This window comes from Podarcis muralis, chromosome 6, assembly GCF_964188315.1.
Source record: "Podarcis muralis chromosome 6, rPodMur119.hap1.1, whole genome shotgun sequence".
Classification (NCBI taxonomy): Eukaryota; Metazoa; Chordata; class Lepidosauria; order Squamata; family Lacertidae; genus Podarcis; species Podarcis muralis.
In genome coordinates, this window is record NC_135660.1 from 16,868,186 (window position 1) to 16,881,470 (window position 13,285).

At 44.6% G+C, this 13,285-nt stretch overlaps 1 protein-coding gene across 1 annotated transcript in view; it reads right to left on the reverse strand.

Annotated features, from left to right (window-relative positions):
- Window positions 1–13,285, reverse strand: part of SERPINI1 (serpin family I member 1) — a 97,490-nt gene that overhangs the window by 29,378 nt on the left and 54,827 nt on the right. Inside the window, exons 2-4 of the mRNA XM_028731479.2 lie at window positions 11,936–12,208; window positions 7,084–7,314; window positions 3,020–3,214 (exon numbers count right to left, since the gene is read on the reverse strand). Coding sequence (XP_028587312.2) covers window positions 3,020–3,214; window positions 7,084–7,314; window positions 11,936–12,185 — 676 coding nt within the window. The 5' untranslated portion in view covers window positions 12,186–12,208. The remainder of the gene's footprint in view (window positions 1–3,019; window positions 3,215–7,083; window positions 7,315–11,935; window positions 12,209–13,285) is intronic.

The window sequence follows — 13,285 nt, forward strand, 5'->3', positions numbered from 1 at the left end:
GCAGCAGCAGGAGGCCCCCATTAGCTAAAGTGGCGCTTCAGGTTAAGAACAGTTTCAGGTTAAGAACAGACCTCCAGAATGAATTATGTACTTAACCTGAGGTACCACTGTACATAAAATCAACTTCCGGAACTACAGTGGAATATAGCCCAGGTTTAGCACTCATTTTCATCTTATTTGCAAACAGATTTTCTTTTTTCTGGAAGCAAATAACACAAATATGAGCACTAAGCTTGCGCGAAATTCCACTATAGTTCCAAAAATGGCTTTTATGTCGTGTGAATGCTCAGATATGATGGAGAACTTAACAGGGAAAAGATGTGAAAACAAAATACACTGCCCTGTGAATGTAGCAAAAATGAAAATGCTGTACTGTACTATCATATTTTTAAGACTTCTTTAACTTTTGGGCATTACTAACAAAAAAACCTCTATTATGTATGGTTTTGACATATGGGTCAAACATAAGGTGAAACACATTGTGCTAATCATATTTATTAATGCACATCATGGATTGAGCATTCAGCCAACAAGCCATGGTTTCTGGAGCTGCTTGTCAGCTTTTGTTTCCCATGTACTCAACTTCACAGAAGCTTCTTGGGGCAGATCAATGGCCCAACTGTTGTTTCTCAATGGACTGTGAATTCAGACATAACAGCAGATCCATAGTTAGAGTAAACGATTGTTTGCAAACCAGACTATGGTTTGTTGGCAGAGTTTGATTCAGACATGATTTGTATTAGGTCCGGACACTGCCCACATATTTTAGCTCAGAGACGAGATCCAGAAACTTTCTTCTGCACATTACAGTACGGATCCAGAAAGTGGTGTGAAAATATAACTGGTTATTTCATCTCCAAAACCAAACAGGTTATCGTTCTGGTCAGCAGCTGCACAAGGAGCTGCCTGGAATTACCTACGTATGTTCCTTTGATCATGAGCAGGATACAGATTATAGTAATAAGAATAACATTTGTACTGTATAGCACTTTCGTGTGTCCAAAGCACTTTGTGTGCATTATCTAAATCTGTGGTTCCCAAACTTTCCCCCTCAGAGACCACTTGAAAATTACTGAGGGCTTTGGGACACCACTTAATATTTTTTCTGACTGTTGTAGCGATTGTGGGACACCACTGTAGATTCTGTATTATTTTTAATTGTATTTTTTATTGCTTCCTCTTTTTCCCCTTATATATTATATATTTTTTGCATTACTGTTTGAATGCCATAAAATCCAGATTGCAATGCATATAATAAAATACAATGGAAGAAATAAAAGAAGCAATTAAAAATCAATATGCATTGGGTGTGCCATCTTCCACCTTCAACCACAAATCCACAGACATGCCGTAGAACTGTGAACAAAGCTCAGGTCACAGTCTGGAAATTTCTGGTCTAGATACAGGGTCAGTTTGCCCATGATGCAGGATGAAGCAGCTGCCTTGGGCAAGACTGAAATCTCCTGAGATCTTGCTGGAAACCGCTGAAATCTTGAGAAATCTCACTGGAAACCGCCATCACTATTGCTACAGATCAGGGAGGATTTGCTGGTGTGGGGTGTCATGGCAGCATATTTCTGTTTCGCCTTGGGCGGCAGAATAATAAACAAACAAACAAACAAACAAACAAATAATTTGTATTTATACCCCGCCCTCCCTGGCCAATATGGGACGTGGATGGCGTGGGACGTGGGTGGCACTGTGGGTTAAACCACAGAGCCTAGGACTTGCCGATCAGAAGTTTGGCGGTTCGAATCCCCGCGACGGGGTGAGCTCCTGTTGCTCGGTCCCTGCTCTTGCCAACCTAGCAGTTCGAAAGCACATCAAAGTGCAAGTATATAAATAGGTACCGCTCCGGCGGGAAGGTAAACGGCGTTTCCGTGTGCTGCTCTGGTTCACCAGAAGCAGCTTAGTCATGCTGGCCACATGACCCGGAAACTGTACGCCAGCTCCCTCGGCCAATAAAGCGAGATGAGTGCCGCAACCCCAGAGTTGGTCACGACTGGACCTAATGGTCAGGGGTCCCTTTACCTTTACTCCCTGGCCAAAACCGGACTCAGAGCGGCTAACATCAAATGTATAACACATTAACATAAAATCAGGCAATCAATTAAAATACATCCAAAAATCAGATCAGGATCAGAATAAAATCCAATCAGATGGCAACTTGCAGATTAGGGTTGGGGACCTTAAATGCTGAACTGATATGAGCCTGTGAGAAAAACTGGGAGGCTGCTTTCATGCAAGTTCTTATGAAAGGGGAGGGGGAATCAGATTGAACCCCGACCAAAGGCCTGGCGGAACAGCTCCGTCTTGCAGGCCCTGTGGAAAGATGACCCTGTCTCGATGCAATCCTTAAAACAACCCTGAAAGATAAAGGTAAAAGGTAAAGGACCTCTGGACGGTTAAGTCCAGTCAAAGGCGACTATGGGGTTGTGGCGTTCATCTCGCTTTCAGGCCGAGGGAGCTGGTGTTTGTCTACAGACAGTTTTCTGGGTCATGTGGCCAGCAGGACTAAACAGCTTCTGGCGCAATGAGACACCATAACGGAAACCAGAGCGCACGGAAACGCCATTTACCTTCCTGCCGCAGTGGTACCTATTTATCTACTTGCACTGGTGTGCTTTCGAACTGCTAGATTGGCAGGAGCTGGGGCAGAGTAACGGGAGCTCACCCCGTCGCAGGGATTCGAACCGCCAACCTTCAGACCGGCAAGCCCAAGAGCCTCAGTAGTTTAGACCACAGCGCCACCCACATCCCCCAGTATTCACATTTTCCATACTGATACACCAATGAAAACATTGCAGTTGGCACAATAATCATAGAAGGCTCCTTTGGAAACTTCCATTTCTGAGGCTCCGGTGAAAACAATGTGATTTCATTTTCATCTGGTTGGCAATTGTGCAGGAGATGTTATTAAGAGGTGTGAATTGGCATTAAGTGCTGAAGAAGGGTGATAGTGTATACCTAGAAAATTAATCTTTTCTGCTAGAAAGAAAACATGTACGATATTGCTCACCGTAATAAAATTCTCCCTGCTGATACATCATTGGAATTTGCACTTCACTTTCATCATCTTTAGTGAAGGAGAAGGTTCTTGTGTTTTCTGGCCTGAACTGAGACTTCCAATTTCCCTTAAAGTAGATTGCATTGACGAGGGCCAAGTGAGTGAGAGCACCGAAATCCCTGGCCGACACAAAATCTTTGATCATGTCTGTTGGTTGAAAGGGGAGAGAAGGAACACATCGATCAGAATGCCTAATTGAACATTTATATCAAAACTGCAAACACCCACCAACCCCCAAAAACCAACACAATGGAAGGAAAACAAAACAATCTAAAATCAACTCCTTTCCATATTCCCACATTTAACTGTCAAGTGTTTGGTTGGAGAGGAACTTAGGCTTCAACCTGCACAACAAATGAGAGGCACAAATACAAGATGGGGGACACCTGGCTTGAGAGCAGTACATGTGAAAAGGATCTAGGAGTCTTGGTTGACCACAAACTTGACATGAGCCAACAGTGTGACGCGGCAGCTAAAAAAGCCAATGCAATTCTGGGCTGCATCAATAGGAGTATAGCATCTAGATCAAGGGAAGTAATAGTGCCACTGTATTCTGCTCTGGTCAGACCTCACCTGGAGTACTGTGTCCAGTTCTGGGCACCACAGTTCAAGAAGGACACTGACAAACTGGAACGTGTCCAGAGGAGGGCAACCAAAATGGTCAAAGGCCTGGAAACGATGCCTTATGAGGAACGGCTAAGGGAGCTGGGCATGTTTAGCCTGGAGAAGAGGAGGTTAAGGGGTGATATGATAGCCATGTTCAAATATATAAAAGGATGTCACATAGAGGAGGGAGAAAAGTTGTTTTCTGCTGCTCCAGAGAAGCGGACAAGGAGCAATGGATCCAAACTACAAGAAAGAAGATTCCACCTAAACATTAGGAAGAACTTCCTGACAGTAAGAGCTGTTCGACAGTGGAATTTGCTGCCAAGGAGTGTGGTGGAGTCTCCTTCTTTGGAGGTCTTTAAGCAGAGGCTTGACAGCCATATGTCAGGAGTGCTCTGATGGTGTTTCCTGCTTGGCAGGGGGTTGGACTCGATGGCCCTTGTGGTCTCTTCCAACTCTATGATTCTATGATTCTATGATTCTATGATTCTATGAAATACAATATACACTTATCTAAAATAGTTTTGAAGTTATTGGCATTAAAATTGTCTTACAATGTTTAACCAGCTGGTCTGTTAGATCAAGGCGATGGCCATAAAAAGAGTGAAAAACAAAACAGAAAACAACAACAGGCTGTGTTTGAAAAACAATGTAAAACAACCTTGATAATGACCCATTCGTTCCAGATGGAAAAGCTTGTTGGTGGGGGAGGTATTTTCAATTGTTTCCAGAAAGCGCAGATAGTGGGTGCTTGTCTTACCTCGACAGGAAAGCTATTCCACAGAACAGAGCCATGCTGAAAGCCCTGCTCCAAATTACTGTGGCGTGGGCTCAGTTCTTTGGAATTTGCAGGAGAAACTCTCCTGTATGCCACAGTGTCCTACTGGCTGTATGTAAGTGATAAGGTAGACTCTCAAGTAACCACACCTCCTCTGTGCAGGCCACACCCCTGTGCAGTCATTGCAAAGCCTGTGGAACTCCCTCCCACAACGGAGACTAGACAGGCACCCTTCTTGCTGAACTCCAGACACAGACTAAGACTCTCCTGTTCCGGCAAGCATTAATATGGTAGCGTTTGGTTTTATGACACTTTTTTTGCCAATGGTCCCCATTTTCTGCAGATTGCTTTTATGCACACTGCTTACAAATGCAAACAACTGATATAGAAGTGCCTTCAATAAATAAATAATAAACAAACAAACCCCACTTTGGATGCTGCTTGTGCCTGGCTGGAATGTGCCCTTAAACTCTGATTAATGCCTCTTGTCTGCCAGGCTGGGGGGTGGGAAGTGGGGAGGACACTGAGGGATAGAAATGTGATTTGTGAAAGTTGACCCCCCCCCCGCTGTCAGGTGGCTGTTGCGGTTGCTCGAGAGTAACCAGGCAGGACTCAGACCTGTGTTTTACAGGCTTTATTTTGGTGCAAACTATTTACAGTGAAGAGCCCCGAAGCTCAATCGGTAGCAGAATCCGGGAGTGGTCTTTTTTTGGACCTCCACCAACATAAGAGTTTCGTTACCCCCAACCGTCTCCGCCCCTCTCTGAGCCTCAGACTACTGCGCAGGATGGGCGATGGCAAGGGCGTGTTTCCCTCCTGTCCGGCTTGCCCAGGAGCAGTGTTAAGGCTCCCCCCAGCATCCTCTGGTCCTTGCACCTCTTCCCCACTGGAGGTGGGGCTTTCCTCCTCCCCAGAAGAGGAACTGATTTTCGGAGGCTCCCTGTAACACAACTACCCTTCTGTTTCTCGCCTCTGAGCCGATGACAGTTCCCTGACACCTCCATTACACTAACAAGAATATACAAACCAAAACAAGCACCTCTGGCTCAGGGCCTCTGAAACTTAAGTCAGGATCCTCCTACCTTAAAGGGATTGTTCTGTTGACTGCCTCCCATCTGCAAATAATTTCCGGTACAAAATTGACACAGGATCCAGAGAGCAAGTCTAACTTCAAACTTTCCTCACACTACTATTCCTGCTTGCTTTTACCTGGGCAACATCCCACAGGCTTCAAGAGTAATAAGCGAGTAATAAAACGGGGAACGCATCTCAGCATCCGCATCGCTGACATTTACTCAAGGAAAGGAAGAGATGTCTTGCATCTGTTTGAGTCAGGGGAGGCTTGTTAGCCAAGCCTAGCAGCTGCTGTGCCCACATTCCTAAATAAATCACTCCAATCAGAAGGCATTGTCTGCTACCTGGTGCTGCCAACTGGGAACGGCTTGCTTGATTTTCGGTATGATAATTTCGTCTTTGGATTTCCGCGCAGACAGTGATGAATCGAGTGGATGGGTGGAAATTTCACAGATCGCTACAGACGGGGGTCTCTGTGTTTTATCTGGGATAAAATAAGCTACGTGCATCAGAGACCCTCGGGTACAGAGTCACCGATCCGAACAGCCGTGCGCATTCTGGTGTGCAACTGGGACTGTGCCTTTGCCTGCATGGTAGAAGCAAGTCAGCCAAGCCATTCACTGGTGGGGATAATTTAGAATCAATGCATTTATATGGAGATAAGAGATCTGTAACTACTAGCTAGTGGGACGCGGGTGGCGCTGTGGGTTAAACCACAGAGCCTAGGACTTGCCAATCAGAAGGTCGGCGGTTCGAATCCCCGCAACGGAGTGAGCTCCCGTTGTTCGGTCCCAGCTCCTGCCAATCTAGCAGTTCGAAAGCACGTCAAAGTGCAAGTAGATAAATAGGTACCGCTCTGGCGGGAAGGTAAACGGTGTTTCCGTGCGCTGCTCTGGTTCGCCAGAAGCTACTTAGTCATGCTGGCCACATGACCCGGAAGCTGTACACCAGCTCCCTCGGCCAATAAAGCGAGATGAGCACCGCAACCCCAGAGTTGGTCACAACTGGACCTAATGGTCAGGGGTCCCTTTACCTTTAACTACTAGCTACATCAGTTTAACAGACCAGATAGCACAAGTCAGTAGAACATGAGTCTCAATTTCAGGGTCGTGGGCTGATTCTTGTGGTCCCTTCCAACTCTACAATTCTACAAGGCTGATCTTCCAACTTGCCATGCCTGGACGTGGGTTCAGAATGGCTTGGTCAACATGCTTCAGAACCACAACATAAGGGCACCACTGCAGGGAAGTTCATCCCAGTATTTCTGCAAAGAGATGGAAATGTTTGGGACCAAGATGTAAAAGGCTTTAAAGGAGGGGGTGGGGAACCCTAAGGCTTTCAAACCAGTGGCATGTAGCTCCTGGAAGGTTGCCCTGAAGGGATTGCAGTCCCTGAGCTGAGCCTGTTTTTAAGCTCTCTCCAAAGAAAGAAACACAAGACATTTGGTTCAATCGTCAACTTTAGCAATGAGCCGTTTTAAGACATTCAACAGCATCCCAACGAGCATAAAATGACAACTGCTGACAGTGAGGAGGAATGTAAAAAGTCAGGAACGTACTATTTGTGTGATTCTCCACCCATCTATTGATGTGGCTGGCGACTGCTATGTTTTGACTGAAATCCACATCTTCCACTTCAGCTCTGAAGTACGTCTTCATCAGCTGCAAAAATTTGTCACTGACGTGAAACCCGTTCTGTACATAGAGGGAATTGGCAAGCTTCATCACGTACTGGCTGTCTTCAGCGTTTGCCATGTCAGAAAGGTCCTTCAAGAAGGAAAATTCTTCACCTGGAAGCAAGGTGCGAGAGAGGAAATATTTCTGTCAGGGTTAAGTAAATATATTGAGGGCTTAAAGAATCCCATTGTCTTCCCAGTGGAAAATCACAGTGATATTTTCGCTTTCGACAGAGAAGGTCACTGCGAAATGGTATATAGGGTGGCTTGACTCTTCTTCAAAAAGACTTGGGACTAATAAAACATTAGAAGCAGAGGCAGCCACCCAAAGCAATTCAAGGGTCTTCATGAGCAGCCAAAGCTACATTTAAACGGAGAATTCTCCATTAATGCCAAGAAGTGTTCAATATGTGTCCCTATTATGTCATGCTTTGCATACATGGAAAATAATGGGCAGCCCCCTCTTACCACACAGCAAGTTTGGGAAACCTTTGGCCCTCCAGATTTTCTCAACTACAAGCCCCAGCCATTGACAGATCTATCTCCAAGAATATGTCTACCGTATTTTTCGCTCCATAGGGCACACCGGACCATAGGGCACACCTAGTTTTTAGGGGGGGAAATAAAGATTTTTTTTATTCCCCCCCCCCAGCCCTAAAGGGGCTGCAGGCTGCTATCCGCAAGCCTTTGGAGCCCGCCGGGAACTCCCGCTGTGCTCCAAAGGCTTGTGGATGGCTGCTTGAAGCCTGGAGAGTGAGAGGGGTCGGTGCGCACCAACCCCTCTCGCTCTCCAGGCTTCAGTGAAAGCCTGCATTCGCTCCATAGGACGCACACACATTTCCCCTTCATTTTTGGAGGAGAAAAATTGCGTCCTATAGAGCGAAAAATGCGGTAATCCCCTTTTACAGAGATGTAGGCTGAGGGCCTGCGGCAGTGAATTTCACAAGTTAAATTATGCATGTCTCAAGGTATTTTTGTCCTGAGTCTACTGCCAACCAATTCCACTGGGTGACCCGAATTCCTAATATTATGACACGGGAACAAAAACTTCTTTGCGGCCATTTTCGTGTGCAATCCTTTTGTTCTTTCAATTCCACCCTCACCTTTCCTCTTGCATGTTCCCTGCGTGCACATCATTCTCTTTTTGAAAAGAAAGAAAAAAAACATAACCAAGGCAATGAACTAGAGCACAAAGCAGCCCTTTGACAGGGAACAGCATTCATCAGTTGACAATCAACTATTTTATAAACCGGCATTATGTGCCCATATGTTCCCAACTTTTAATGGGAGGTTCCCAACCACTTTTGTTAAATATTTACACTGTTGGGCCAGCTGTTTAAAATTTCCTCTGCTATTCTAAAGATTCCCATAGAGCTCCTTCAAGATTTCCCCAAAAGCCGCACTAACGATGTTTACATAGGATTAGCGCATACCATTTGCACAGAAAAATAAACCAGCTCAGCGTGCTGCAAATGTCGCCGCATTTTGAAAATGATGACAGACTGTCACCTTGTCTCCAAAATGAGAACGGGACTTATTTTTAAATTCCTTCACCCCTTTTGTTTAGCGTTGCAAGGTTTGCAAAAGAATAAAAATAAACCAAATGCGGTTCTGTCAGCAGGGATGGTTTAAAAGAGCTGAGGGTCCAAATGGGCCTCCAGACAGGACACATAAGGAATTTAGTGCGAGGCCCAAGATCATTGCAATGGAGTGGGGCTGGCAGTTGTCTTTACCCTCACAAAAAACTGTTGAAAAAGTGAGGATTGTAGATACTGTGGTGACCGTGAAAAAATAGGCGAATGGGGGCGGAGTATACATTTTGGGTTGTATCCAACACTCTACACACAGAGTTCCAGTGTGGTGTAGTGGTTAAGAGCGGTAGACTCGTAATCTGGGGAACCAGGTTTGTGTTTCCGCTCCTCCACATGCAGCTGCTGGGTGACCTTGGGCTAGTCACGCTTCTCTGAAGTCTCTCAGCCCCACTCACCTCACAGAGTGTTTGTTGTCGGGGAGGAAGGGAAAGGAGAATGTTAGCTGCTTTGAGACTCCTTTGGGTAGTGATAAAGCGGGATATCAAATCCAAACTCTTCTTCTTCCACTCATGCAACACAACTTATTCCTCCTCTGCTATCTCTGTATGCCCCCAAATCTGCTCCAGTGGACCCCAGATACCTCTGTTCTTCTATGAAGAGGCATGAAATCACATTGAGCAAGGGACCAAATTACTAATGACGGGGGAAACCTTATCCCCATGTCTCAGATACAATAAAAAGGGTGAAGACAGAAGGATCAGGATAGCAGATAGCCACAGTGGCCCATTATCTGGTAACCTCATGTTTAGATTCTGTAAGGCACTTCTGAAGGGAGACTGGAAGCTGCAGCGTGTTCAGAAAACAGCGCACAGGATTGAGAGTGAAGTTTCTATTCCGGTCCACGTAACACCAGTCTTGCACTAACTGCAATGGCTACCATATGCTACCAGGTCCAATTCAACATTTTATTGCAATCCAACAACACAAGGTTCCCTCCTCTGCTTGGCTCCCTCTCCACAGAGTTTTAAGCAGACTGTGAAGACACACCTTAATCAGGCCTTTGATTAGGCTAATGCTGTTCGTAATTTTAACTCCGTTGCGCTTAATTTTTGGTGAAGTGGGTGAATGTTTATAATGGGAACTGATTATAGTCTTAACCGGTTTAGTTATGTAATACTGTTGCTTTAATCATATGCATGAGTAAACAACCCTTGAATCTTTTCTTTGAAGTGTGCTTAAAAATGCTTAACTAAATTAGTTAAATAATCTATAAAAGAAGACTAGCAATGAATTCTTTAGCTGCAACACACCATCTGAATGTGACAGATACATGCCAGCCTACTGAATGTTGGTCTACCTTTCAGTCTTGCCTTTCTGATCAATGCATGACACTCATCTTTTCCATTTTAAAACAATTTGGCAGGCATATTTTATGTGTTTGTTCATCCCCTTGTTACCTAGAGACATTCCAGTTTGGTTTAAGGCCTGTATTTGGCACCAAAACAGCCTTAGGGGTTGCTCTGATTTATGACCTTTATCAGAAGAGAGACGAAGGGAGTTAAGACCCTGTTGGTTCTCCTTGATCTCTCAGTGGTTCTTGATACCTCTGACTATGGTATTCTTCTGGAGTGACTTAGGGAGGTGGGAGTACTCTGTTACAGTGGTAACAAAGCTCCTACCTGCAGGGTCACTACCAGAAAGTAGTACAGTGGTACCTCCGGTTGTGGACGGGATCCGTTCCGGAGGTCCGGTCAGATTCCGAGGTCTCCGCAACCTGAGAACCGCTTCTGCGCATATGCAGAAGTGGTCTACCACTTCTGCACATGTGCGTGTGATGAAACCCGGTCAAATACTTCCGGGTTTGCCGCTTTCACATCCCGAAGTTTACATAACCAGAGGGTTACGTAACCGGAGGTACTACTGTACTAGGAGATTGCTGCTGGCTCCATAGCCTTTAGGTTTGGGGTCCAACAAAGGTCCATCATATCTCCTATATGAAACTAATGGAGCTATTATAAATGGATTTGAAACTCGTCAGTATGCTGATGACACACAGCTTTCTCTTCACTCTTCCGTATGAATCACGAGAGGTGATGTGAAAGTGTTGGACAAACATCTGGAAGCAATGAAGGATGGGTGGGGCAAATAAACTGATGCTAAATCCTTACGAGCTGTAAAGAGAGGTGGGTGGGAGGTTTTTGTGTCCCGGAATCAGGTGTACGACCTGCTCTGGGAGAGGATGAACTCCGCTTGAAGGAATAGGTTCTCCTAGATTTCAACTTGTCCCTCGAGTCTCAAGTGGCTTCTGTGTGCTTATGCTTAGCTTAGAATGATTTATCACAATTGCAGTTTCTGGATCAGAATAGCCTGGCCTCAGCTGTCCATGCTCTGGTGACCTCCCATCTGGACTTCTGCAATGCACTGTATGTGGGGCTGCCCTTGAAGATGGGACAGTGGTTGTCTCTAGTATAGAAGGTAGCTGCTAGGCTGGTAAGTGGGATATAAATTGAGTTAATAAAATAAATAAAAATAGCAATTATTTATTAATAGTTTTAAAACTATCTGTTTAAACTATCTGTTTAAAAAGGAATGCAGAGCTATTCCCAGAATTGTGTGTGTGTTGATTTGCGACATCATACACATCACCCAATCAGCATGATGTCAAAATAAAATGAGGTGTCCCCCCCCCCAAAGTAATATAATATCTTCCTTCAAGCAGGTTTTCATTCAATACGCATAAAAGATTAATTTATTTTTTTATCAGCTCTTATCTGATTTTTATGTGTTATTTTTTATTGAGAATTTTATTGTCAGCTGCCTTGGGCATTTTTATTATTGAGAGCCGAGGTATTAATATACCAACTCATCATTTTCTCTTTAATAATACATATTAAGGGCCCCCCTTCTTTCCTTCAAGCAGATGAGACCTTGTAGAAATATTAAAATTCACTTCCATCAACACAGGTGATCAAGCCTGTCTAGAATTCTATGAAAGAGCCATTTATAAAGGGGGGGAAAATGGCACTCACGCTTCCTAGATTGTTATGCAGGACCACCCTATGTGTGTCTGCTAAGATGTTAAGACCTGCTGAGTTCAATGGAATTTAATCCCAGGTGAGTGTTAAGCTGTTGTTTTAATGTATTGACTGGACAAAATAATAATCAAATAAGTGTCGCTTGACGCTTTGTTGATCGCTCATTACCGTTTTTCAAACCTTCATATCCCATGGCGTGTCTGATTTCCTTAAGGGTGGACCCATGAGCTCCGAGTTCCACCATTCCCATGGCGATTGATATTCCCAGTGGAGAGAAAATAATGTTTTCATCTTCCCCCGCAGCTCTCAGCTGATTGTAAACATTCACTGAAAACTCCGCAATGGTTTCATCAGGAAAACTGGTGCTGAAGCCTTCGCTTTGCAAAACAAGCAGAGACAGGAGGCCAAGGAGAAGCATGTTGAACGGAGGGCGTTTCAGATCTGTAAGGCAAATTAAAGAATTGACGAGTTAATATTATACTGTGCACATAATAGATTAGTGGGATCATTAAATTGTATTAAGCATGAGCATAGTGTCATTTTCTTTTTTTTAAATAAACAGCAACTCAGAAGCCATTCACAAACACACAAGAGTGAATTAGAAAAATGTATAACAATTATCACAATTGGAGAGAGACCTGTTGGAATGTAATGTCAAAGTGCTGTCTACTCTAAAATGATATTATTGGAATGGGAGACAAAGGATGAGCAAGTAAAATCTTCAAGGATACACTGGGCAATAGATTTTGGTTATAATATAGATATGGAAACCTGGGAACGATTGTGGAATACGGACATAAAGTTTACAGCATGTTATGGTTTAAGAGAAAATAATAATAATAATAATAATAATAATAATAATAATAATAATAATAATAATAAATTTATTTATATCCCGCCCTCCCCAGCCTTAGCTCAGGGCGGCTAACAACAATAAACAGTACAAAAAGTTCCACATAAACAACACTCTAAAATCATTCATTCTAAAATTAATTAATTCAAGCGACTGGCAGCCATTGGGCCAGAGCTCCGCGAAGATTGCCGAAGGAGGGAGTCAGGCTGTGCCCTTGCCAAAGGCCTGGTGGAACAGCTCTGTCTTGCAGGCCCTGCGGAAAGATGTCAAGTCCCGCAGGGCCCTGGTCTCTTGTGACAGAGTGTTCCACCAGATCGGAGCCACAGCCGAAAAAGCCCTGGCTCTCGTTGAGGCCAGCCTAACTTCTCTGTGGCCTGGGACCTTCAAGATGTTTTTATTTGAAGACCGTAAGTTTCTCTGTGGGGCATACCAGGAGAGGCGGTCCCGTAGGTACGAGGGTCCTAAGCCGTATAGGGCTTTAAAGGTTAAAACCAGCACCTTAAACCTGATCCTGTACTCCACCGGGAGCCAGTGCAGCTGGTATAGCACCGGGTGAATGTGATCTCGCAGCGAAGACCTTGTAAGGAGTCTCGCTGCAGCATTCTGCACCCGCTGGAGTTTCTGGGTCAGTCTCAAGGGCAGCCCCACGTAGAGCGAGTTACAAT